Genomic DNA, 23152 nt, shown 5'->3' with positions numbered 1-23152 from the left:
AAATGAATTACAACACATTAATTAAAAAGTCTGCTCAGATATACATTGAAACTTCATTCCAAGTGAATAGAATAAACAAAAAATACTTTAAAAACAGATTTTAAGCTGTACAAGATGACAAACACATTCTTCACACTATCACTAAGCCAAATGTGATCATAAATTTCCAGAATATGCAATATGCTATTTTATTACACATATAGACTTTTTTTGCACAAGATAACTTTGCCCTCATACAGTTTTGGGCTGTGTACTCAATCTTTATCACAATCCATCCAAACAGATACACAGACATCAGTGCAACATTGAAAACCTAACACAATAAGTAGTAAAAGAACAAAATCTGTTTTAGGTGAAGTGATAGCAGATGCTGTAATTATGTCTTAGTCCTTCAAAACTGCAAACACATCATCTTGACAAGACTGTTAAACGCTTAGCAGATATCCATTCAGATCTAACTCAATTAGGGAAACAGTGAAACAAACAAGAAAATAATATAATCAATAGCAAGGCAACAAACACATCAAGAACTGCTAAGCTATATATATAACTGTACTGTATTAAGTTTACTTGAAAGTGGTTCAGTATTAATAAAATGAGTTAGTTTGTTTGGAATATTGTAATAGGATGCAAATCTTGCTGTTATTTAAATATTCTCTTGCACAGCTGGAAAATAACACAGAATGAAAGGCTATTGACCACTGATAACCAAATAAAATACTCAAAAGGACCAAAACCACATTACAACATCGCTGAATGATACAGCACTCAAGCCTGGGGGTTGATGTCACAGATGATCTCCTGAAGGTGAACATCCAGCAAGTCTTGCTCTTTGCCTTGGAGGCCTCCAAGATCATGTTCTGGTCCAGGGTCCACTCCGTGGAAGAGGAAGAGACAATCTTCTTCCAGGTGCACAGGAAGAGCTCTTCGTTGAAGGACGAAGATGGCTGGGTAATGTCACCTCAGTCCAACATCCTGAGCATCAGCAAATCCTTTAATGCCAGACTGTGTGACACGAAGCCCACAGGAAGTGCAGCCTCACAGCTGTCCCTGTCCTCTATCATTGAGGGCTTTGACAACAACATGGGGGAAGAGACTGGACCAGCCGTTATCTCTGGATGAGCTGACCAAGGCCCTTGAGTCCTGAGAAAAGAATAAAACTCCCGGCAGTGATGGCTTAGTGGCTGAAGTGTATTCAGCTCTGCGGGACTTGATCGGCCAGGGCCTGCTGGAGGTGTACAACAGTATGCTTCTGGAGGTAGCATGTCCAAATCCATGAGGAAAGGTGTCATCACCCTCATCTACAAGCAAAAAGGGGACAGGGAGGAAATAAGAAATTGGCAACCAATTTCATTGCCGAATGCAGACTACAAACTCCTGTCTAAGGCCAGTGCCAACGAGGTTAGGTCTGCTCTGGGATCGGTGATTCACCCTGACCAAACCTGTGCTGTGCCATGCAGGACGATGTCTGAGAGCCTTGGGTTCCTCATAGTTATGACTGCTACGTGTAGGACAGGGGAGGCCTTTGACAGGATATCACACACCTACAGGTGGGACATGCTCTCCAAAATGGGCTGTGGGGAGGGAATCCACAATTGAGTCAGGCTGCTCTACACAAACATTAGTGCAGTCTCAATCAATGAGTGGGAGTCAGAAAGCTTCCCGATCAGATCTGGAGTCAGGTACGGCTGCGCAATCTCTCCTGCCTTGTTTGTGTGTTGGGTAGAGCCCTGTGCTGAGTCCATCAGGAAGGATGCAAGCGTGCGAGGAGTGACTATTCCAGGCAGCAGAGGCCTGCAGGTCAAAGCCTCCCTGTACATGGATGACGTCCCCGTTTTCTGCTTGGACCTGCTCTGTGTGCAGACTCATGAGCATCTGAAACCAGTTCAAACTGGCCTCAGGAGTCAAGGTAAATCGAGGCTAGAGGGAGGCCACGTTCTTTGGGCTGACCGATCCATTATTCCCTTCACTGCCAAAATAGAATATCTGAAGGTGCTGAGAATATGGTTCGGAGAGCCAGAGTGTGCACACAAATCTTAGGAGGAGTGCTTCACCAAGGTCAGGCAGAAAATGGGCTTTTAGAAGCACTGCCGCTTCTCCATTGCCAGTAAAAACCTGGTCATCTACGTGGTGAAGGTCTGGCCCATCCTCCAAACCTGCGCTGTTGCAGTCATCTGAGCCATCTTCCACTTCACCTGGAGGTCTAAGCTGGACTGTACCTGCAGGGACACCATGACCAAAATTCTAGATATCGAGGGGGAAACATACCCAATGCCACCCTCCTCCTGATGGCCACCTTTGTGTGTGGCTGCATCAAGCTGTGCAAAGACCATCGGTACACAAACACCAAGTTCACTATGTACTGAGGTTCTACCTGTTCCTGGTGTTGTCACAGAATGCTCCAAGGAGTTGGACCATTCCATATCACTTTCCTTTGTGAATAAATTTGCAAAGTCCAACAGTCCAGTAGCTAGAGACCCTGTGGGAAAAGGAGAGGGTAGATCCTGTTGCTTGGTATCCTGAGCAGACTGTCAAAGTCATTTGGCAGAATGCTGCATCAACAGAACTTTCCAACAAGCACCAAGCCATCACCTGACATTTCCTGTGATATCCTTCATGTATGCCCAGTCTGTCTGTGCCTCTGCACATTACACCTCTGCAGCTGCTTTGAGGGCAGAGACTGTCACACGTCTCCGTCTGGAATGCGCCTTTGCAAAACAAGTCTGAAGAAAGAGGCAGTGGTTTTTTTGTCGATGTTCATCCCAAGCAGGACTCCGTGCTCTACAGTAGGTTCCTGGGAGACACACCAAGACAAACGTCAACTGTGTCTGGAGGCCATCAGCTAAGTGAATAGCGCTCATTGGTCTGCCTGAAACTTGCTGGTTTTCCAGAGTAAGGAGTTGACCCCAAGTGAATGTTACAGACAGGCACATTCCAAGGTCCAGGATTACGTCCTGAGGGAAGCAATAAAAGTTTGGACAGCTGCCAAGATGCAGTGAGGAAAGACCACCATCTGAACTCTTTCCACTGCGACCATCCTGTGGCTTTAAGAGTTTATTCTGCTCTGGCTTCTTTTAAAAGAGAGATTGTAAGGCAGGGGCACTGAACTGGCTATTAAATAGCTTGGGAGGCCTTGGGTTTTTTAAAAAGACATCCTGAATGGGTGTGGCCAGACTCTCAGATCAGGATTTCTGGAGTTTGGGTTTACAGTAACATCAGACGCTGTCGGGGTCTCAACAGAAGCTTTGGTAAATATCTCCCGGCTGCTACTCTTTCTGAATTTTCTCTTGGTGTTTTTTTCCTCCTGAATTGGAGAACTGCATGTGAGAATCTGCGTCTGAATTGTCCTTTTGCAAAGAGGTATGCTTATGGGATGTTACTACATTGGAACAGTTAAAAGGTAATAGTTACTGTATCTACTAGTCAGTTAGATTTTCAACTTGAGTTGTTATTCTAAATTCCTCTTTCTTTAGTTCTATTTTAACTATAGTGTTTAAATAAATTGTGTTGTGGTTAATGTTGAGTAGTTTAACCAGTTGAATTGCATCTGGAACACAGCAAATTACGTCTGCCTTGAAAATAAGAACGCATTAGGGTCCATACTACTTTCTTAAAATACTTTTTGAGGGAGACTGGTCTGGTCCATAACAAATTTCCAGATGAAATTCAACTGGTAAAACGCTTCGATATTAAGCAAAATACAATTTATTTAAACACTATAGTTAAAATAAAACCCAGAAAGAATTTAGAATAACAACTCTAGTGGAAAACTTAACTGTAAAATTGATACAATAACTATTATTAATTAACTGTTCCAATATAGTAATATCCCATAAATACACCCCTTGGCAAAAAGGCAAATTCAGACACAGATTCTCAAGTGAGGTTCTCCAACCCAGGAGGAAAAAACCTTCACGAGAAAATTCAGAAAAGGGAGCAGCTAGGATACATTTACTGAAGCTTCCAATTCTGTTGAGACTCCGACAGCTTCTGATGTTACTGTTAAACCAAAACCCAGGCATCCTGATCTGAGAGAGCTAGCCACATCCATTCAGGCTGTTTAATAAAAAAAACCAAGGCCTCCCAAGCTGTTTACTCAAGAGGTCTTCACTAGACAGCTTTCAACTTCTGCCTCACAACCTCTCTTCAAAACAAAACCAGGTCAAAATGACTTCTTAAAGACCCAGCATCATCATACCAAAGTTAAATGGGAGTCCGTTCAGTTATCAGTTATGCATGTAAATATATTCTTGTATAAATAAGAGATTCCTTTGGGTCCTTGTTGGTTAGAGTCAAACACCAATGTTTGTTTATTTTCTTCATATGCTACTGTACAGAACCTAACTGTGTTTGTGACTGTGCGTAAATATACATTACATATATATAGAAAGATATAGAAATATAGAAAGATATCTTTTATGAATAAAGTATATTTTTGAAATTAAAAATTAGTTGTGCTGGCTCTTTGTAGCAGCAACCTGCCTAGTGCCGCTCCCCATTCACCTCCCTATAGCCATGCACATTCATTCTTCCTTCCCAGTTGGCAATCCAATTCTCTCTTGAATTCAGAAGCACCAAAAGAAAAGCTTTTATTTCCCCATTTAAAAAAGCATAACACAGAAGCACTGCAAGTAATAAAGGTGCAATGCAAGGCAATCATTTCAATCTCCAACTACAACTTTGATCAAAGTGCCTATTACTTGCAACAACTTAATAATCTCACTTGAACACAACTTGGCTGGTGGTGTCTAAAGTGGAGAGCTTATCACAGCTGTGTGCCCTTCTAAGGTTGGGCACCCAGTTTGGACTATACCTGAATACTCAATATTTGGCAACAAAATAGGAATTAGTCCATTCGCCAGAAATGACTTGGGCTCATATGAATCTGCAAAGAGAAAGAGAGATCAAAAGCTTTTAAACTTTACTGCTGAGCCAATGTCACCATATTCCTAGCTGAATCAAAGGTAGGTTTTATTTGGAATTCAAGTTTGTGCTATTACTATCATTAGGAAATGCTTCAAATCCATTTCTAACTGCATTTCCAGCACTATAGCAGCATTCAAATGGAATAACACACAAAATATATCAGAAATTTATGTAATCATTTGAAGAACTGTACTTGTAACAGACTTCCGAATGCTCTCTGTGACCATTTGATAACATTTAGTACTAACAGGTTGAAATCCACAATTTAATATATTTTGCCCATCCTTCAACTCATAAGTTACAAAAGCAAAAAGCAACAGAAATCCTCATGGACTACAATGCATTTCTGGACTGGTCAGTAATAAAGTAATATTCTACATACAAGGGCATGTAATCAATGAAACCAAACAAACAACTGAAATTTGTGCATGAATTAAAGCTAGAGACAAGAAGCCATAAGAGATCATGAAAATATTACTGCATTATAGAATCATGGAGCACGGAAACAGACCCTTCAATCCAACCAGTACATGCCAACTATAATCTCAGACTAAACTACTCCCACTTGCCTGCACTTGGCCCATATCCCTCCAAACGTTTCTTTTCCACAAACCTATCGAAATATGTTTTAAATCTCGCCAACACACTTTCCTCCACCTTTTTCTGGATGGCCTGTCTGCTGTACAGATGGTCCTTTCACATGGAAGCACTGCATATAGTCAAATTAGTATTTTACACCAATTTAAAAATAAACTTGATTTAGAAGCCACATAATATTATTAGAAGTAGAGGTATTTTGTTGGCCTACATTCTGTAGTAGGAAATTACTGATTTTCTTTTTAAAAAAGAGCTCAGTATCGATTCTACAAATGTTGCACAAAGTAGAAGACATCCTGGTTCTCTGCTAACATCCCTCTGCAGCAGGTTAAAGACAACAATGACCATGATTGCTACTAGAAATGATGATTAAATTGACAGCAATGGCAAATGCACTGATAAATTGAGACAAATTGTACATTTACTCAGTCTGTACTCTTTATATTCGCAACTAGGAGCTTTAGCAGCTGTTTAATGTGGCTTTTCAGAACTAAGCCACTAGTACTTAACTTTGGCCTCAGGAAGAGGCCCCAATCAAAACAAATAATCACACAAATAGAAAAGCAAAATACTCACACGAGACTGGAAATATACACAAGAATGGTAGAAATATGCAGCAGGGTTGGTCAGCATACGTTGAGACAGTGTTAACATTTCAGGTTGTAGTGATTCTTTACGAGGTATTTTGATGAACGATCATAGAGTTATAGCGATGTACAGCATGGAAACAGACCCTTCAGTCCAACTCGTCCATGCCAACCAGATATCCCACTCAATCTAGTCCCACCTGCCAGCACCCGGCCCATATCCCTCCAAACCCTTCCTATTCATATACCCATCCAAATGTCTCTTAAATATTGCAATAAATATTCCACCACTTCCTTTGGCAGCTCATTCTATACACGTACCACGCTCTGCGTGAAAAAGTTTCCCCTTAGGTCTCTTTTCAAATGCTAATAAATAAGCCCATACACCTGGGACTTTCATAGAATATAGAGCGTTACAGCGCAGTACAGGCTCTCAATGTTGCGTCGACCTGTAAAATTAATCAGATGCCCATCTAATCCAAACTGTTCCATAATTATCCATATGTCCAATGCCCATTTAAATGCCCTTAACATCAGCAAGTATAGTACTGTTGCAGGCAGGTCGTTCCATGCCCCTACTAGTCTGAGTAAAGAAATTAACCCTAATATCAGTCCTAAATCTATCATCCCTCAATTTAAAGCTATGTTCCCTCGTGTTAGCCTTCACTATCCGAGGAAAAAGACACTCACTGACCACTCTACCTAACCCTCTGATTATCCCATATGTCTCGATTAAGTCACCTCTCAACCTTCTTCTCTCCAACAAAAACAGCCTCAGTTTCCTCAGCCTTTCCTCGTAAGACCTCCCTTCCATACCAAGCAACATCCTGGTAAATCTGCTCTGAACCCTTTCCAAAGCATCCCCATCTTTTCCATAATGCGGTGAGCAGAACTATATGCAACACTCCAGGTGCAGCCTTACAGTCTTGTAGAGCTGAAGCGTAACCTCATGAAACTCAATCCCCCACCAATAAACGCCAACACACCATATGCCTTCTTAACAACCCTATCAACCTGGGTGGCAACCTTCAGGGATTAGGCACCTGGACACCGAGATCTCTCTGCTCATCTACACTGCCAAGAATTTTACCATTAGCCCAGTACTCTGCATTCCTGTTATTTCTTCCAAAGTGAACTACATCACACTTTTCCACATTAAACTCCATTTGCCACTTCGCAGCCCAGCTCTGCATCTTATCTATGTCTCTCTGTAACCCACAACATTCTTCGGCATTATCCACAATTCTGCCTACCTTTGTGCCATCTGCAAATTTACTAACCCATCCTTCTATGCCCACCTCCAGATCATTTATAAAAATGACACACAGCATGCTTTTACTCCCCTTATGAGGTCTCCTATGGTGCATTGATAACAGCTCTAATTCTGTCCAGGAGGAGCTCAAGTCTCTATTGTACCCAGGCCTCCTGCTCCAGAGGTATATTACCTATGAGAGTCAGTTGGCTGATTTGCAATGTAGAATGGTACCAAAAACATAATTTGAATTCCCACACAGACTGAGGGTACCACCAAAGGATTAATTTTCTCAACCACTCCCCTCACCTGAAACATGGTGGCCCTCTGTTTAAAAACCACTAGTCATCTCTCTCTAATGAGAGAGCAGCCCTATGGTCGGGTAAGACTATGGCAACTTTACCTTGATGTTATAACACTTCTGAACAGACTGATTATTAAACACCTTCTTTTACTTCTGTCCATTTTAAGGAAAACTGGATTTTCACTTTCTCCAACCTAGAATGTTGCCGATTACCATAATGGGAACCTCTAAGTAAACCCACAGAAGAATACATCTGGATCAAAATAGTGCAGTTTTACTATGCTCCTACATACATTATGATAAATCTCAAAACAGTCCTACTGCCCTTGTAATAAGCTGGAGTGTTAGGGATCTGTCTACAAGCAATTGGCTGTGATGTCACCTTCTCAAGGATACTTAGGGACAGGTAACAAATTCTAGCACAGCCAGTGATGCTTACATTCTGGAAACGCATCATAAAAAAGAAAATACCGATGTACCATCCACCTTCATGGGGTAAGTGAGATGACCAGCAAACTATGATGTGATGTGTTGTGCTATGTAAATAACATCATGAAAAAGTAGGTGGAAATAATTAATGCTCATTTCACATGGCATTATTACTGAATCACAGAATGGCTGCAGTGCAGGATCAGCCCATCGTGTTTGTACCAGCTCTCTGAATGAGCAAATTACTCAGTGCCATTCTCCTGCCTTGGCTCCATAACCCTGCACATTCTTCCTTTTTAGATAGTAGTCCAATTCCCTTTTGAATGTTTCAATTGAGCCTGTGCCCACCAAAATCTCAGGCAAAATATTTCAGACTTAAATACTGAAAAAGTTTACAAGTTATTCCTGGTCACTTTTGCTACTTTCTCCAATTACTTTAATCTATGTCTTCTCAGTCCCCATCCTTTTATTAGTTGTGTAAGATGCCTTGGGACATCCTGAATAACATTTTCCATTTTTTTTCTTAAAGAAGCATTTGTTTGTAATATTAAGCTCCATTCTTGTGCTAGGTTTTGGCAGCTTGTTCTGTGCAAACATTTATTAGTATAGTAAAAATAGATCTGGAAAGGAAAATTTAATGCAAACAATTTAGGGTATATTCAAAATCATGCCCTCAGTCTGCAGGGAAGGTCACTGATCTACTCTAACATTCAATTCCTTTATTCCATGCTTTCAACCCAAAAGGAAAAATAATACTGTATAGTATTTCTTTCCAAAGCAATAGGACAATCAGTAAATGATCAAAGTTATAAATCCTTGTAAGGCCAAAACAATGGCAAATGGAACATTTAACAACTGTGAAAGGTACTGAGTGATGTTAAAACCTCAGTTATGGGAATAGCAGACAAGTTGAGCATTTAGAATATTTGTTTGGGCCTGGTCTGAAAAACCATATTAATTTAAAGAATATAAGGCATGCAAGAGCCAAGGGAAAGAAAATAAGCAGCAGGCCTTCAGGATTAAACTGAAAGCACCAAAACAAACTTTGCTGTATAAACATGAACAGAACTAAGTCAAGCAACTATAACGAATTAGGTACATCAGAAAGATAATGATTCTAAATATTATAAGGTTTTATATTAAATACAATCAACAGACTTAGAGTCATAGAGATGTATAGCACAGAAACAGACCCTTCGGTCCAACTCATCCATGCCAACCAGATATTCTAACCAAATCTAGTCCCATTTGCCAGCACTTGGCCCATTTACCTGTAAACCCTTCCTACTTAAATGGTGTAATTGTCCCAGCCTCCACCACTTTGTCTAGCAGCTCATTCCATACACGCACCACCCTCTGCATGACAACATTGCCCTTAGGACCCTTTTATATCTTTCCCCTCTCACCCTAAACCTATGCCCTCTAGTTCTGGACTCCCCTCAGACTTGACCCAGTTTAATCTTTTTCAATGTGGCGTTCACTCCAACAAGCTTTTAAAACATACTCAGATGCTGGAAGACAGTTCCTTTTCATTCTGGCCGGGCTGATCATAGTTCAGATCTATAGCACATCCCACCAATACACTCTCCTGGTTCAAGTATAGGCATCACTTACAGATACATGCTTTGACCCACCAGACACACAGACACTCCCCTGACAACTATTCTGAAGATGGACTTCACCTCTTTTCATTGAGCTACTTGTTATCATGCAAGTTTGATGAAACTCATACTCTGTTGAAACACTGAACTGCAGTCTTTGGTTAAACAAAGCAGACTGGATGTTTGCAGTCTCCAGGTCAACTCTCTTCTCACTTACTTGTATTTTTAAAACCAGAACTCACCAGTTGTTCTTTAAAGATTAATTCCAACCTCAGCAATTATCTCCATAGCAACCCAAAGGTTTTCTTGCTTCCAATAGTCTCTCCGCTGACTCAAAGGTCCGACATTATTTGTAAACATAGATATAATTTAAACGGAAAGTAAGCAACCTCGAGTCCACCTTAAACTGAAACCAAAACTCTAAGACTAAATATAATACACAATAGGCAATTATAAAAGAAGTAATTCAAAAGAATAGCCAAAGGGGTAATTCCAATCCATTTGGTACTGCGAGGTTATGTAGTTTCAGTGATATGAGTATCTTTAAACCTTTCCTTCTAAATAACTCTAAATAAAACCTCAATCAACTTGCATGGAATCACAAAAGTGCAGATCCAAGGCAGAAAAAGCAGGCATCTCTTTCACTGGCAGGAAGACAGTAAAAATCATAACTCTCAAGCCTAAGATATTCAGACCAGTAACGTTTTCTTTGAGTCAATGAACTGGGCAGTCATTTCACTTGTCTCTTCAAAGCCAGAACCACCTGAAAAATTCAGCTCAGAATTATAACAACATACCATTTTCAGCCCTTTCTTGTTCATCCTCATGCGGACCACAGGAGGTACTGTGTGCAAACAATGATACAGTTTTCATTTGTATACTAAAATAAAACAAATGACAGCAAATGCTGGAGACCTGAAACAAACAAACACAGAAATCGATGGAGAAACTCAACAAGTCAAAATGTTAAATCTACTGGTTGGGCTGAAGGGCCTGTTTCCACAGTGTAGGGAATCTAATCCAAATCTAAATAGATACTGTCAGTCTTGTTGAATTTCCCCAGTAATTTCTGCGCTTTTTTGTTTCACATGTATGCTGATGACATCGAGTTCTACTTCTCCACAAATTATCATTTACTATAAAGAAAAAAAGTGATGTGATTGCATTTAAGTAACAAGAGCACTTTTAAAGTGTACAATCTGGTCTCAAAGTCTGGGGAAGCTTGTTGTGCAGAAGTGGTTGCTGAACTTCGAACAGCAAAATATTACAATTAGTGGAAATACTCGGCAGGTCAGAATGCAGCCATGGAGAGAGAAACAGAGTTAACAGAGCTGAATTGTGATTGCTAGATAATTGGTAGACAAAAGTAAATGCAGAGAAGTGTGAAATGTTTCATTTTTGTAGGAACGTCATGGAGAGACATGCCAAGGGTATGATTCAACCGAAGGGTCTGTTTCCATGCAGTACATCTGTATGACTCTATAAAAGGAAATGCAGGAGCACAGGATCCTAGATGCATAAATGCACAAGCAATTGAAAGTGGTAGGACAAATTGAGAACAGTTAATAAAGCATATCATATCTTAGGTCTTATTAATTGAGATAAAGATTACAAAAACTGAAGGTTATATCAAATTTGTATAAAATCCGGTTCAATCTCAACTGGTGTACTATGACCAAGTACTGGGTGTCATGCTTTAGGAAAACGTGAAGATATTAGAAAGAATGCTGAAAACATTCACAAGAATGGTTCAAGGAATGAGAAATGTCATTTGAAAGTTTTAAACTGTGTTCCCTGCAGAAGAGAAAGTTTTCCAGAGGCTGGATTTGCCATACAAAATAATGATGAGTCTACACAAAGTAAATTGGAAAAACAACTGTAAGGATCAAGAATAAGATGGTACAGATGAAATATTATTGGCAAAGGAAGCAATGGTAACTTGAGGAAAAACATATTCATGTACTGAGTGGTTTGCGATTTGCCTGAGAGTGTGGTAAACGTAGGTTCAATTGAGGCATTTGAGAAGGAACTGGATTATTCTCCGAAAGAATGAATGCGCTATACTGCAGAAAGTGGCACTGGGTCATCTTTCTCATTTCGAAAGCTAACACAGGTTTGACACAGCAATGGAATCCTTCTGTGCCATAACCAATCTATGATTATCACAATGACTACATTTTGTAAGTACAGGTACTTCCATGACTGATGTGCTTTGGGACATATCAAGGATATGAATGTTATACGGTGTCAGCCTGGGTTCCATGGCAGTTTTCTTCTCAGAGTCAGAAAGCTATGGGTTCAATTTCCATTCAACAACAGAGAGTGGGATGATAGCAGGGAGGTGCACCACTGCCAGGGGCACATTCTTTCAGAGCAGATAAAATAGTGATTATATGCCCTCGCAGATGGTCACAAAAGATCTGTGATCACTGATGGAAATACAGGGACATTCTTTTAGATTCCAACATTTTATCCTCATTACTATAACTAAATATCCAAAACTTAATTTCGGTGTTTCCTTAAATTATGTGTGACTAACAGCAAAGAATTTTGGAAGGTGGGGACTATTACACATACTACAAAAATGATTTTTTTAAAACAATAATTGAAATTAATGGGTTGAAATGACTAATATTCAATATGATATATCTGAATAAATGCAAGTAAATAAAAGCAACAGTCCTTCAAGCATGCTTTACCATTCAATGAGATAATGGCTGACCTTCTAGCTCATCACCTTGATGTTGTTAATATGCAGAAATCAATCAATCTCAGTTTTGAACATACTCAATGACTGAACCTCCCCAACCCTCTGGGACAGAGAATTCCAAAAATTCACCACACTCTGGTGAAGTCTTCCTCATCTCATTCCTAAATAACGTGACCTTTATTAATCTTGCACACCCTCAGCCAGGGGAAACATTGTTCTTGCATCTATTCTATAGAGTCCTGTAAGAATCTTGTACATTTAAAATGAGACATCACTACTCATTTTTCGAAACATTAGAGAATATGGGTCTAGTTTTTAATCTTTCCTCAGAGGACCATTCTTTCCTGAATCCCAGGAATTAGTTGGGTGAACTTTCATTGTACTCCCTCTATGGCAAGCATACCTTTCTGCAGATATGGTTACCAAAACTTTACAAAAAATACTCCAGGTGAGGCTTACCAAGGCTCCATATAATTGGAGTAAGGCACCTTTACTCATATACGTAAATCCTCTTGTAGGCCAATAAACTAACTGCCTTGTTTATTGCTTGTGGTACATTCATGTGAAAGTCCAGTGACTCATGAACAAGGTCACCCAATTCCCTTCAAGGTTCAACGTGTCCTAGACTCTTACCATTTAAGAAATATTCTGAATTTCTGTTTTTCCTACCAATGTGCTTAACCTCTCAATTCTCCACATTGTATTCCAATTTCCCCCACATACCTAACCTCTCCAAATCATTGAGGCATCTTTGCATCCTCCTCACAATTCTCAAAACTAGCAAAACTTCTCAGTGTCTTCTGAAATCTTGGAAATATTACTTTTAATCCCAATATCCAAGTCATTAATATAGATTCAGAATAGCTGGGGTTCAATCTTGTGGTACCTCAATTATTTTGCCTACCAACCTGAAAATGGTCCATTTAATCTCTCTGTTCTGTCCATTAATCAGCTATCAATCCTTATCAGTATAGTGGTATATGAACAGGAAAGGTTTCATAGGGATATGGGCCAAGTGCTGGCAAATGAGACTAGATAAGTTTAGGATACCTGATTGGCATGGACGAGTTGGACTGGAGGGTCTGTTTCTGTGCTGTACATTTCTATGACTCCACACAAAAAAAATTGCACCCAATCCCATATTAATGCATCGCTCAGTAAAAGCACACAGCACACAGGGTGATATCAACCCATTTCAATTACTCTCTGACTCCAACCAGAAACTTACTAAATAGATAGTCATGCAATAGGTTGCTCTACCAAATGACTCAGTGAATAAAGGCACATCCCAGGGTCAGAGGTCATCTAAGCTTATTCTGTCATGTGTCAATCTGTGGTATGTTAGCAAATAACAAAACACAACTGCCTAATGCATCTTAAGGGAGGAAAAGGGCAAATACATCAAGGCTTTCCTCCTTGATTGTTATCCAGTTACCGCATTGAAAATGCATGTTCACTGAATGCCAAACAAATGCGGAACAGAACTCAACTTCGATGACAGCCAAATAGCCTGCGATTACTAATTGCCTTGGTTCACACAGAGAGAGACGACTTGAGCAAATTTCTGAAGGCATCCCAGTCTCTTTATTCTGAGAATGTCCTCTACGCAGGTTTTAACATTAAAAAACAGAAAACAAAAAAAGAAAACTTGAATTTTTATACATCAAACTTGCCTTGAACTCTACAGAGTAAGGAAACTAATACAAATATATTTAACTTTTCCAATCACAGTTTAATCTTGATTACCATTTTCAAAGAAAGCATACCAAAAGATCTGAGATTTCAACTATATTTTAGAACAGGTGCTGTAACCAGTAGTATCAAGTCACCATTGTACAGCTGTACATCTTGCATGCCCCTGAGGTTTCTGTGTACTTCCATTTCTGGCTCCTTCGGCAGCTCTGACATTGTTCGTTATGGTCAGCCATTCCTATAGCTGCCAAAGTACTAAGGTTTGGAATTTCCACCCTAAGCTGCTCTACCTCCATTTCCTCTTTCAGGAAGCACTTTAAAAGTTATGTGTCCTAATACCCCATTATGTGGCTCAGTGTGCCTGATAACTGCACTGTGAAGTGGGCAACTAGACGATGTTAAACAAAATATAAATGCAAGTTGTTGTATAAACAAGCGCTCAAAATACACACAGTAGGGGAATTTACCCCCCTCGAATAGTGCAGAAAATAAATTACAGAAGTGATGACGGAGCAAAGAAAGGTTGTTCACTTACATGAGAAAGACAGAAACTGTGAGGAACTGCCCTTCCAATCACAGGTTCTGTCTTTGCCATTCTTACTCTTCATTATGAAACAGAATCAATGCTTTGAGGAGGATCAAGGCCAATAGGAAAATAGTGACTAGGGAGAAACTGCTCACTGCCTAGACAGAAGTAACCGGGGTCAGTGAATGACCCAGGAGAGGTGCGGCCGGGGTCATTGAGTGACCCGGGGAGGAGTGGCCGGGGTCAGTGAGTGACCTGGGGGAGGAGGGGCTGGGGTCAGTGAGTGAGCCGGGGGAGGAGCGGCCATGGCCAATGAGTGACCTGGTGGAGGGGCCGGGGTCAGTGAGTGACCTGGGGGAGCGGCCAGGATCAGTGAGTGACCTGGAGGAGGGGGGCCGGGGTCAGGGTCAGTGAATGACCCGGAGGAAGGGCTGGCAGGGGTCAGAGAGTGACCCGGGGGAGGAGGGACCGGGGTCAGTGAGTGAGCCGGGAGAGGAGGGGCTGGGGTCAGTGAGTGACCCGGGAGATGAGCAGCCGGGGTCAGTAAGTGACCTGGGGGGAGGAGGGACTGGGGTCAGTGAGTGACCCAGGGGAGGAGGGGCCAGGGGGTCAGTGAGTGACCCGGGGGAGGAGGGGCCGGGGGGTCAGTGAGTGACCCGGGGGAGGAGGGGCCGGGGGGTCAGTGAGTGACCCGGGGGAGGATGGGCCGGGGTCAGTGAGTGACCCGGGGGAGGAGGGGCCGGGGTCAGTGAGTGACCCGGGGGAGGAGGGGCCGGGGTCAGTGAGTGACCCGGGGAGGAGGGGCCGGGGTCAGTGAGTGACCCAGGGGAGTAGGAGCCGGGGTCAGTGAGTGACCCGGGGAGGAGGGGCCGGGGTCAGTGAGTGACCCGGGGAGGAGGGGCCGGGGTCAGTGAGTGACCCGGGGAGGAGGGGCCGGGGTCAGTGAGTGACCCGGGGAGGAGGGGCCGGGGTCAGTGAGTGACCCGGGGAGGAGGGGCCGGGGTCAGTGAGTGACCCGGGGAGGAGGGGCCGGGGTCAGTGAGTGACCCGGGGAGGAGGGGCCGGGGTCAGTGAGTGACCCGGGGGAGGGGGGGGGGGGGGGGGGGCCGGGGTCAGTGAGTGACCTGGGGCAGGGGGGCCTGGGTCAGTGAGTGACCCGGGGGAGGAGGGGCTGGAGCCAGTGAGTGACCCTGGGAGGAGGGGCCGGGGTCAGTGAGTGACCCAGGGGAGGAGGAGCCGGGGTCAAAGTGTCCCGGGGAGGGGCGTCCGGAGCCAGTGAGTGTCCCAGGGGAGGAGCGGCCGGAGACAGTGAGTGACCCGGGGGAGGAAGGGCTGGGGTCAGTGAGTGACCCGGGGGAGGGGGTGCCGGGGTCAGTGAGTGACCCGGGGGAGGAGCGGCCGGAGACAGTGAGTGACCCGGGGGAGGAAGGGCCGGGGTCAGTGAGTGACCCGGGGGAGGGGGGCCGGGGTCAGTGAGTGACCCGGGGGATGGGGGGGCCGGGGTCAGTGAGTGACCTGGGGGATGGGGGCCTGGGTCAGTGAGTGACCCGGGGGAGGAGGGGCTGGAGCCAGTGAGTGACCCTGGGAGGAGGGGCCGGGGTCAGTGAGTGACCCAGGGGAGGAGGAGCCGGGGTCAGAGTGTCCCGGGGAGGGGCGTCCGGAGCCAGTGAGTGTCCCAGGGGAGGAGCGGCCGGAGACAGTGAGTGACCCGGGGGCGGGGGGCTGGGGTCAGTGAGATAGGCTCAGACTGCAAGATGTAGTGGGTGGATCCTCAAGTCATATAAAACTGTACATAAGAATCAGGTCTCTCACTTTGAGACAGTTGAGCAATTGACTTCATTTTCAGAACTTCAACTTTTAACTTCAGAACCAGCTGAAATCAAATATCTTTGAGATAGTCACCTTAACAACCTGAATCATAATTGTCATTATTATTGTTTCTTTCTGACTATACTAGTGACCTAATGGCCATGTGCAAAAGTAAAGGATCTTTTGCACCTTCACTGGTTGAAAGCAGTTGAGTTTGATGTCATCTTTTACATACATCTAGAAAATTCATGAGCCAGGGGAATTCTTTTGCACTTGCCTCACATTCCAAGGGCTAGCTCTCTCACTTTAAAAGTATTTTGTGGCTGCAAAGCAGTTTGGAAAATCCTGAGATCACAAAAGGTATTGGAAAATCCTGAGATCACATTAAGGTATGAACCAAAATATTGTTAGAAGGGCTAAAATGACATTGTGATTAAGAACAATATTTGTACCAAACTAGTACATTAAGGAGATGTTCAGGAGAGGGTTTTGATTTGATTTAGTATTGTCACATGTAGCGAGGTACAGTGAAGATTTGTTTTGCATGCAGTATAGGCAGATCATACCATACAGTGTGTTAGGGTAATAGAACAAAGAATATAACGTTACAGATGCAGAGAAGGTACACAAAAAGCAAGATCAACATTAAACTTAAATGCCTTGCCTACAACAATAGGAGACTTGCCAACTTTAGGGGCATTTAAATGTTCATTGGATAAACATATGGATAATAATGGAAGTGTAGGTTAGATGGGCTTCATAGGTTGACGCAATATTGACAGCTGAAGGGCCTGTACTGCGCTGTAATGTTCTATGAGGCAACATTGATGTTTTATGAACCAATGAACAGCTTTTTAGAAAGAAAGATCTGTTATGCCTGCACATTCTGGAATGTCTGCTCAAGATTAACAGATGGCTATACTGAACTTTTTCTTAAGGGAATACTGGCGTGGTAGAGGCCAATATTGTCCAGAACAGCTTTGGAGTACACAAAAGGTGGCAAAGCGGGTGACAGTGCAGCTCTCAGCTGCTGAGCAAGAGGAAGAGGAAGGTGGGGGTTTGAAAGAGGGGCGTGTGCACAAGTTTTCAAGTTGTATGGAATATGGATTGACTAGTGTGTAAATTGTGTGTGAGAAACGAAATGAATATCGTTTACTCAATAATTTATCAGGGAAAATGCTTGAAATTCATAACTGGTTGTGACATTTGCAATCAAAACCTCGTATTGAGGTTTATCCACTCAATCTGAATCACTTAATGTCAACTGGGTCAGTTAAGGTTCTTCCATGAACTCATAATGGAAACAGCAACATGGGAAATTCATTGCAAATTAACAAAATAAAATAATGGATAAAAACATGCAATCTCTGGTACTTATGCTGTTGTTCTGAAGAAAAAAAACTCTTTAAAATTTCAACACAAGTTTAGACAGGAATGGATGTAGGTTTGCTTGCTGACCTGGAAGGTTCATTTTCAGATGTTTCATCACCACACTAGGTAACATCTTCAGTGAACCTCCAGACAAAGCACTGCTGCTGATTCCTGCTTTCTATTTACATGTTTGAAACCCAAACATATAAATAGAAAGCAGGAATCACCAATAGTGCTTCGTCTGGAGGCTCACTGAAGTTGTTACCTAGTGTGGTGATGAAACATCTGGAAATGAACCTTCCTGCTCAGCGAGCAAACATAGTGTGGAGATGATACGTCTGAAAATGAACCTTCCAGGTCAACGAGCAAACCTACCTCCAGAACCTCAACCTGAGCTACAAATCGTCTCAAAACTTGCTAATGTTTACACAGTAATGTTTAGTCTGTGTCTACATCATCTAAAAATGAAAAAGGAACCACTGAAAATTAGAGACCTAGAGGTTATCTCACAAAGAACTCTTCACAGTGGGCGGCACGGTGGTTAGCACTGCTGCCTCACAGCACCAGAGACCTGGGTTCAATTCCCACCTGAGGCAATGGAGTTTGCACATTCCTCCCCGTGTCTGCGTGGGTTTGCTCCGGTTTTCTCCCACTTTCCAAAAATGTGCAGGTTAGGTGAATTGGCCATGGTAAATTGCCCATAGTGTTAGGTGAAGGTAGGGGAATGGGTCTGGGTGGGTTACGCTTCGGCGGGTCAGTGTGGACTTGTTGGGACGAAGGGCCTGTTTCCACACTGTAAGTAATCCAATCTAATAACTATTTTGAACCCTGCTTATGAGCAGATAAACACCTAACTCCAACGGTTTCCCTTCCTGGTAGAATACTACACCAGAGAGAAAAGAAACATTTTTTTGGTCCTGGTTGTTTTTGTTTTGCAACTTTGACATATTTTGAAGTAACAACTTAAAGCTGGAACTTTTCTTACACATTTCAGTTGAGATCCAAGATGTGCAAAAGCCACAAAACAACATCAGAATCTGCCTCAAGATGTAAATTATGTACAATCTGAATTTCTGACGACGCTTCTCGGGGGTGAAAGTGAATATATAAACACGGGAAGTGCCCACTGTTTGATTCTCAAGTTAAGCCCGAAGTTCTGTGGTGAAACAGCCGAGTGTCGCGCTCAGTAAATCGCAGAGTGGTTCGGTGGTCGCCGACCCCTGCTACTCCAGCCCGCGGCTTTGCGGCCTGGTCGGCGCCTTACACCGAACTGCCGTCAACATAAAAGCCCCTGGTACCCGAGCACAAGGCCTGGCCTCGCCAAAATGGAACCGGGGGGAGGGGGAGGGGTAGAGTGGTGTCCCCCCCCCCGGGAGGGTGGGAGTAGGTCCCCCCCACCACCACCACCACCACCACCACCACCAAACTTACGGCGTGACGGGACTTCGCGGACAGACTGGCGACGCCGGCTGCTCCGTGCCCCGACCCCCTCCCCCCCCCCCGAGGAGGAGCGGGCTCAGATCCGCCGGAGCCTCCCATCCCCCCCCCCCGCCGAGCTGCAGGACCCCGGCCGCGGTTGCTAAGGGGGTTGGGGACCCCGGCCGCGGTTGCCAGGCGCTTTTGTTCGGCGCGAGCAGCTTCAGCGAGTGCTGTTGCTGCTGCTGCTCCTGCAAGTTGCTCCGGCTTGCAGCTCTGGGGAAAACTTTTACTCCCGCACTATGCAAATCTAGGTGCAAAACAAAAGAGGGTAAGCGGAGATAGTTTGCTCCTTTTTTTCATAATACATATTATGCAACGCACCAATGCACTTACCTATCTACTGTATTTGTTGGCGGAGTGTCTTTGTTTCTCTGCCCTCTAGTTTTTGTCAATGCGCTCCGCACTCTCTGTACACATAAACCTTATTTTCGTTTCTCTCCTGGACCAGTAACGTGTCTTTTCTTATTCTTCACTGTCAGTAACAACCGCCACCTACAGAGCGATAGAGAGCTCAAATATTGCAACTAGCAATGTACACTACATGGGAACTCAAGATCTGGCAGCTAACATAACACACCCCTTTGTAATTACACTACAGTCGAAAATGTATACGTGTACTCACTTTAAAACTCTAGTTTATCTCAATATTTACTGAAATTCCAACCAAATTTTGGCCTATATTTTCGTGGAGGCTTTCTCTCCTGAATTGTTTCGGAAGAACGTTGTCTAAATGTATATATTTTAATTATTAAATGTTGTTGACAGGAGTGTTACGTCCTTGAGATGGTATTGTAAGCAGCAGCTCTCCAAAAGAAGTCCCAATCTTAAAATGTTGCTCGCAGTGAATTCGTTTTCCCCTTTTTAGCTATGTGTGTTAAAATAATGCAAAAAAAAAGTATCATTCTGCTGCCAAGGTGGAACTGAGCTTGAACCTATTGTTTGTGTTGGGACGTTTACATTTTGGAATGTGCTAAGTGTAAAGGTGTAACTCCAACAGGGATTCAGATTGTTTGGCATTGCCCAGGCAAAGTCATGTGCTTTAAGGGGAAGTAATTTTAAAGTGGCATTTCTCCAGATGAATGAACAGATATGTTTGAGCCAAGATTGCTTTTTTTTATTTCAAAAATATACTTTATTCATAAAATACTTTGATGGTCTGTACAATTGGACATGCCATACATATGTAAACATTCCATTTCTTTGCATACCGAAACAGAGTAATCATTCCTATTTACAGGTCTGTACGATTACATTTTTAGCAGAGCCCAAATGACTACATGGGCCCCCTATTCTTCTTAGGCAGGCAGATGTTACACGGTGGTCTTTCCCCACCGCGCCTTGGTGGCAGCTGCCCCCAAGCTTCAGCGCGTCCCTCAACACGTAGTCCTGGACCTTGGAATGTGCCAGTCTGCAGCACTCAGTCAGGGTCAACTCCTTCAGCTGGAAGATCAACAGGTTTCGGACCGCCCAGAGAGCGTCCTTCACCGAGTTGATGATCCTCCAGGCACAGTTGATGTTCGTCTCGGTGTTCGTCCCGGGGAACAGGCCGTAAAGCACGGAGTCCCGCGTCACGGCGCTGCTCGGAACGAACCTCGACAAGCACCACTGCATTCCTCTCCAGACATCTTCTGCGTAGGCACATTCCAGAAGGAGGTGTGTGACAGTCTCCTCCCCCCCGCAGCCGCTTCGAGGGCAGCATGCGGTGCGGCTGAGAGTCCGGGCGTACATAAAGGATCTCACAGGCAGACCCCTTCTCACCACCAGCCAAGCCACGTCTTGGTGCTTATTGGAAAGTTCTGGCGATGAGGCATTCTGCCAAATGGCTTTGACAGTCTGCTCAGAGAATCGCTCAATAGGATCCGCCCTCTCCTTTTCCCAAAGGGTCTCAAGGACACTACGTGCTGACCACTTCCTGATGGACTTGTGGTCAAAGGTGTTTTTCTTCATAAACTTCTCCACGAAAGACAGGTGATACGGAAAGGTCCAACTACTCGGAGTGTTCCGCGGCAGCGAGGCCAGGCCCATCCTTCGCAACACCGGGGACAGGTAGAACCTCAGTACGTAGTGACACTTGGTGTTTGCGTACTGGGGATCCACGCACAGCTTGATGCAGCCACACACAAAGGTGGCCATCAGGGTCAGGGTGGCATTGGGTGTATTTTTTCCCCCGTTGCCCAGATCTTTGTACAGCGAGTCACTTCGGACCCGGTCCATTTTTGACTTCCATATAAATTGGAAGATGGCCCGGGTGACTGCATCGGCACAGGTTCTGGGAACAGGCCAGACCCGTGCCACGTATAACAGCAATGACAGTGCCTCACACCTGATGACCAGGTTTTTTCCCGTGATGGAGAGCAGCCGTAGCTTCCATCTGCCCAGTTTCTGCCTCACTTTGCTGATATGCTCCTCCCAAGACTTGGCGCATGCCCCAGCCCCCCCGAACCAAATACCCAGCACCTTCAGGTGGTCGGTCCTGACGGTGAAGGGGATCAAGGATTGGTCGGCCAGTTCCCGAAGAGCATGGCCTCGCTCTTGCCTCGGTTTACCTTGGCCCCCGAGGCCCGTTCAAACTGGTCACATATGCACATGAGTCTGCACACGGACAGCGGATCCGAGCAGAAAACGGCGACGTCATCCATGTACAGGGAGGCCTTAACCTGCAGGCCCCCGCTGCCAGGAATAGTCACCCCTCTCAGGCTCGCATCCTTCCTGATGGACTCGGCAAATGGCTCTATGCAGCACACAAACAAGGCAGGAGAGAGAGGGCAGCCCTGCCTGACTCCAGATCTGACTGGGAAGCTATCTGATTCCCACCCATTGATTGAGACTGCACTGACAATGTTGGTGCAGAGCATTCTGATCTAATTGCAGATTCCCTCCCCAAAGCCCATTTTGGAGAGAATATCACTCATTTACCTGTGTGATATCCTGTCAAAGGCTTTCTCCTGGTCCAGGCTGATCAGGCAGGTGTCCAACCCTCTGTCCTGCACGTAGGCGATCGTAGATCGTATCCCTGAGGAGTGCAAGACTCTCAGCGATCTTCCTGCCCGGTACAGCACAGGTTTGGTCAGGGTGAATCACTGACCCCAGAGCAGACCTGACCTGGTTTACCTTTGACAGAATTTTGTAATCCACTTGTTTGGGCCAAGATTGCTGGCTTATTAAAGGAGCATTTCTTTGTTGGTGAGAGGACCAGAACACTTTGCAATTCCAGTTGATCCACCCTCTTCATACTGCATCTTTGATCAGGTTGATTAAGAACAATTTCCGAGGAAGGTGACAGTGGCAATCCAGAGCTCCAGGCCAATGTTCTGGGTTCAGGTTCAGGCCCTACCTATCCCAAAGGGACATCATAACATGTCTGACCAGGCTGATTAAAAATAATTATTAAAATGCATTTGCCCTGGCTGACTGTTTTCTTTATGACTTGAAGGTGCCAGTGTTGAACTGGGATATACAGAGTTAAAAATCATACACCAGGTTACAGTCCAACAGGTTTATTTGGAAGCACTAGCTTTCGGAGCGACGCTCCTTGGTGAACCACCTGATGAAGGAGCAGCGCTCCGAAAGGTAGTGCTTCCAAATAAACCTGTTGGACTGTAACCTGGTGTTGTGTGATTTTTAACTTTCTTTATAGTCGAAAAGTGTGGTACTGGAAAAGCACAGCAGATCAGGCAGCAGTCCTCACTTTCTCCTGTTTTCTTTATAGTTTGGTTCAATTTGCAAAAGAGTATTAAGATCTATATTAGTATCTGCTAGCACACTTTTGGGGCTACCACAGAGTGGCGCTGGGTTGCATCCTGACACCAGCCTGCCCCTGGCCCCCCCCCCTCCCCCCCGCCCCCAATGAATTCCTAACTTGGTAAGTT

At 44.1% G+C, this 23152-nt stretch overlaps 1 protein-coding gene across 7 annotated transcripts in view; it reads right to left on the bottom strand.

The window, feature by feature from the left end:
• Positions 1–19796, bottom strand: part of zc3h7a (zinc finger CCCH-type containing 7A) — an 87672-nt gene extending 67876 nt beyond the window's left edge. For 2 of the 7 annotated variants that reach the window (XM_072559983.1, XM_072559978.1), the window contains exon 1: positions 4814–4868. Coding sequence is in view for 1 of the 7 variants with exons in the window: in XM_072559977.1 (XP_072416078.1) it covers positions 18393–18492 (100 nt within the window). In the remaining 6 variants the exon portion in view is untranslated. Of the gene's footprint in view, positions 1–4813; positions 4886–18392; positions 18744–18789; positions 19129–19235; positions 19334–19616 lie in introns of those variants that run through there. The other 5 variants (XM_072559979.1, XM_072559980.1, XM_072559982.1 and 2 more) reach the window with 5 other exon arrangements.
• Positions 19797–23152: the final 3356 nt, after the last annotated feature.

This window comes from Chiloscyllium punctatum, chromosome 40, assembly GCF_047496795.1.
Source record: "Chiloscyllium punctatum isolate Juve2018m chromosome 40, sChiPun1.3, whole genome shotgun sequence".
NCBI lineage: Eukaryota > Metazoa > Chordata > Chondrichthyes > Orectolobiformes > Hemiscylliidae > Chiloscyllium > Chiloscyllium punctatum.
Note: the sequence above shows the minus strand (reverse complement) of the source record. Positions and strands in the feature narration are given on the sequence as shown.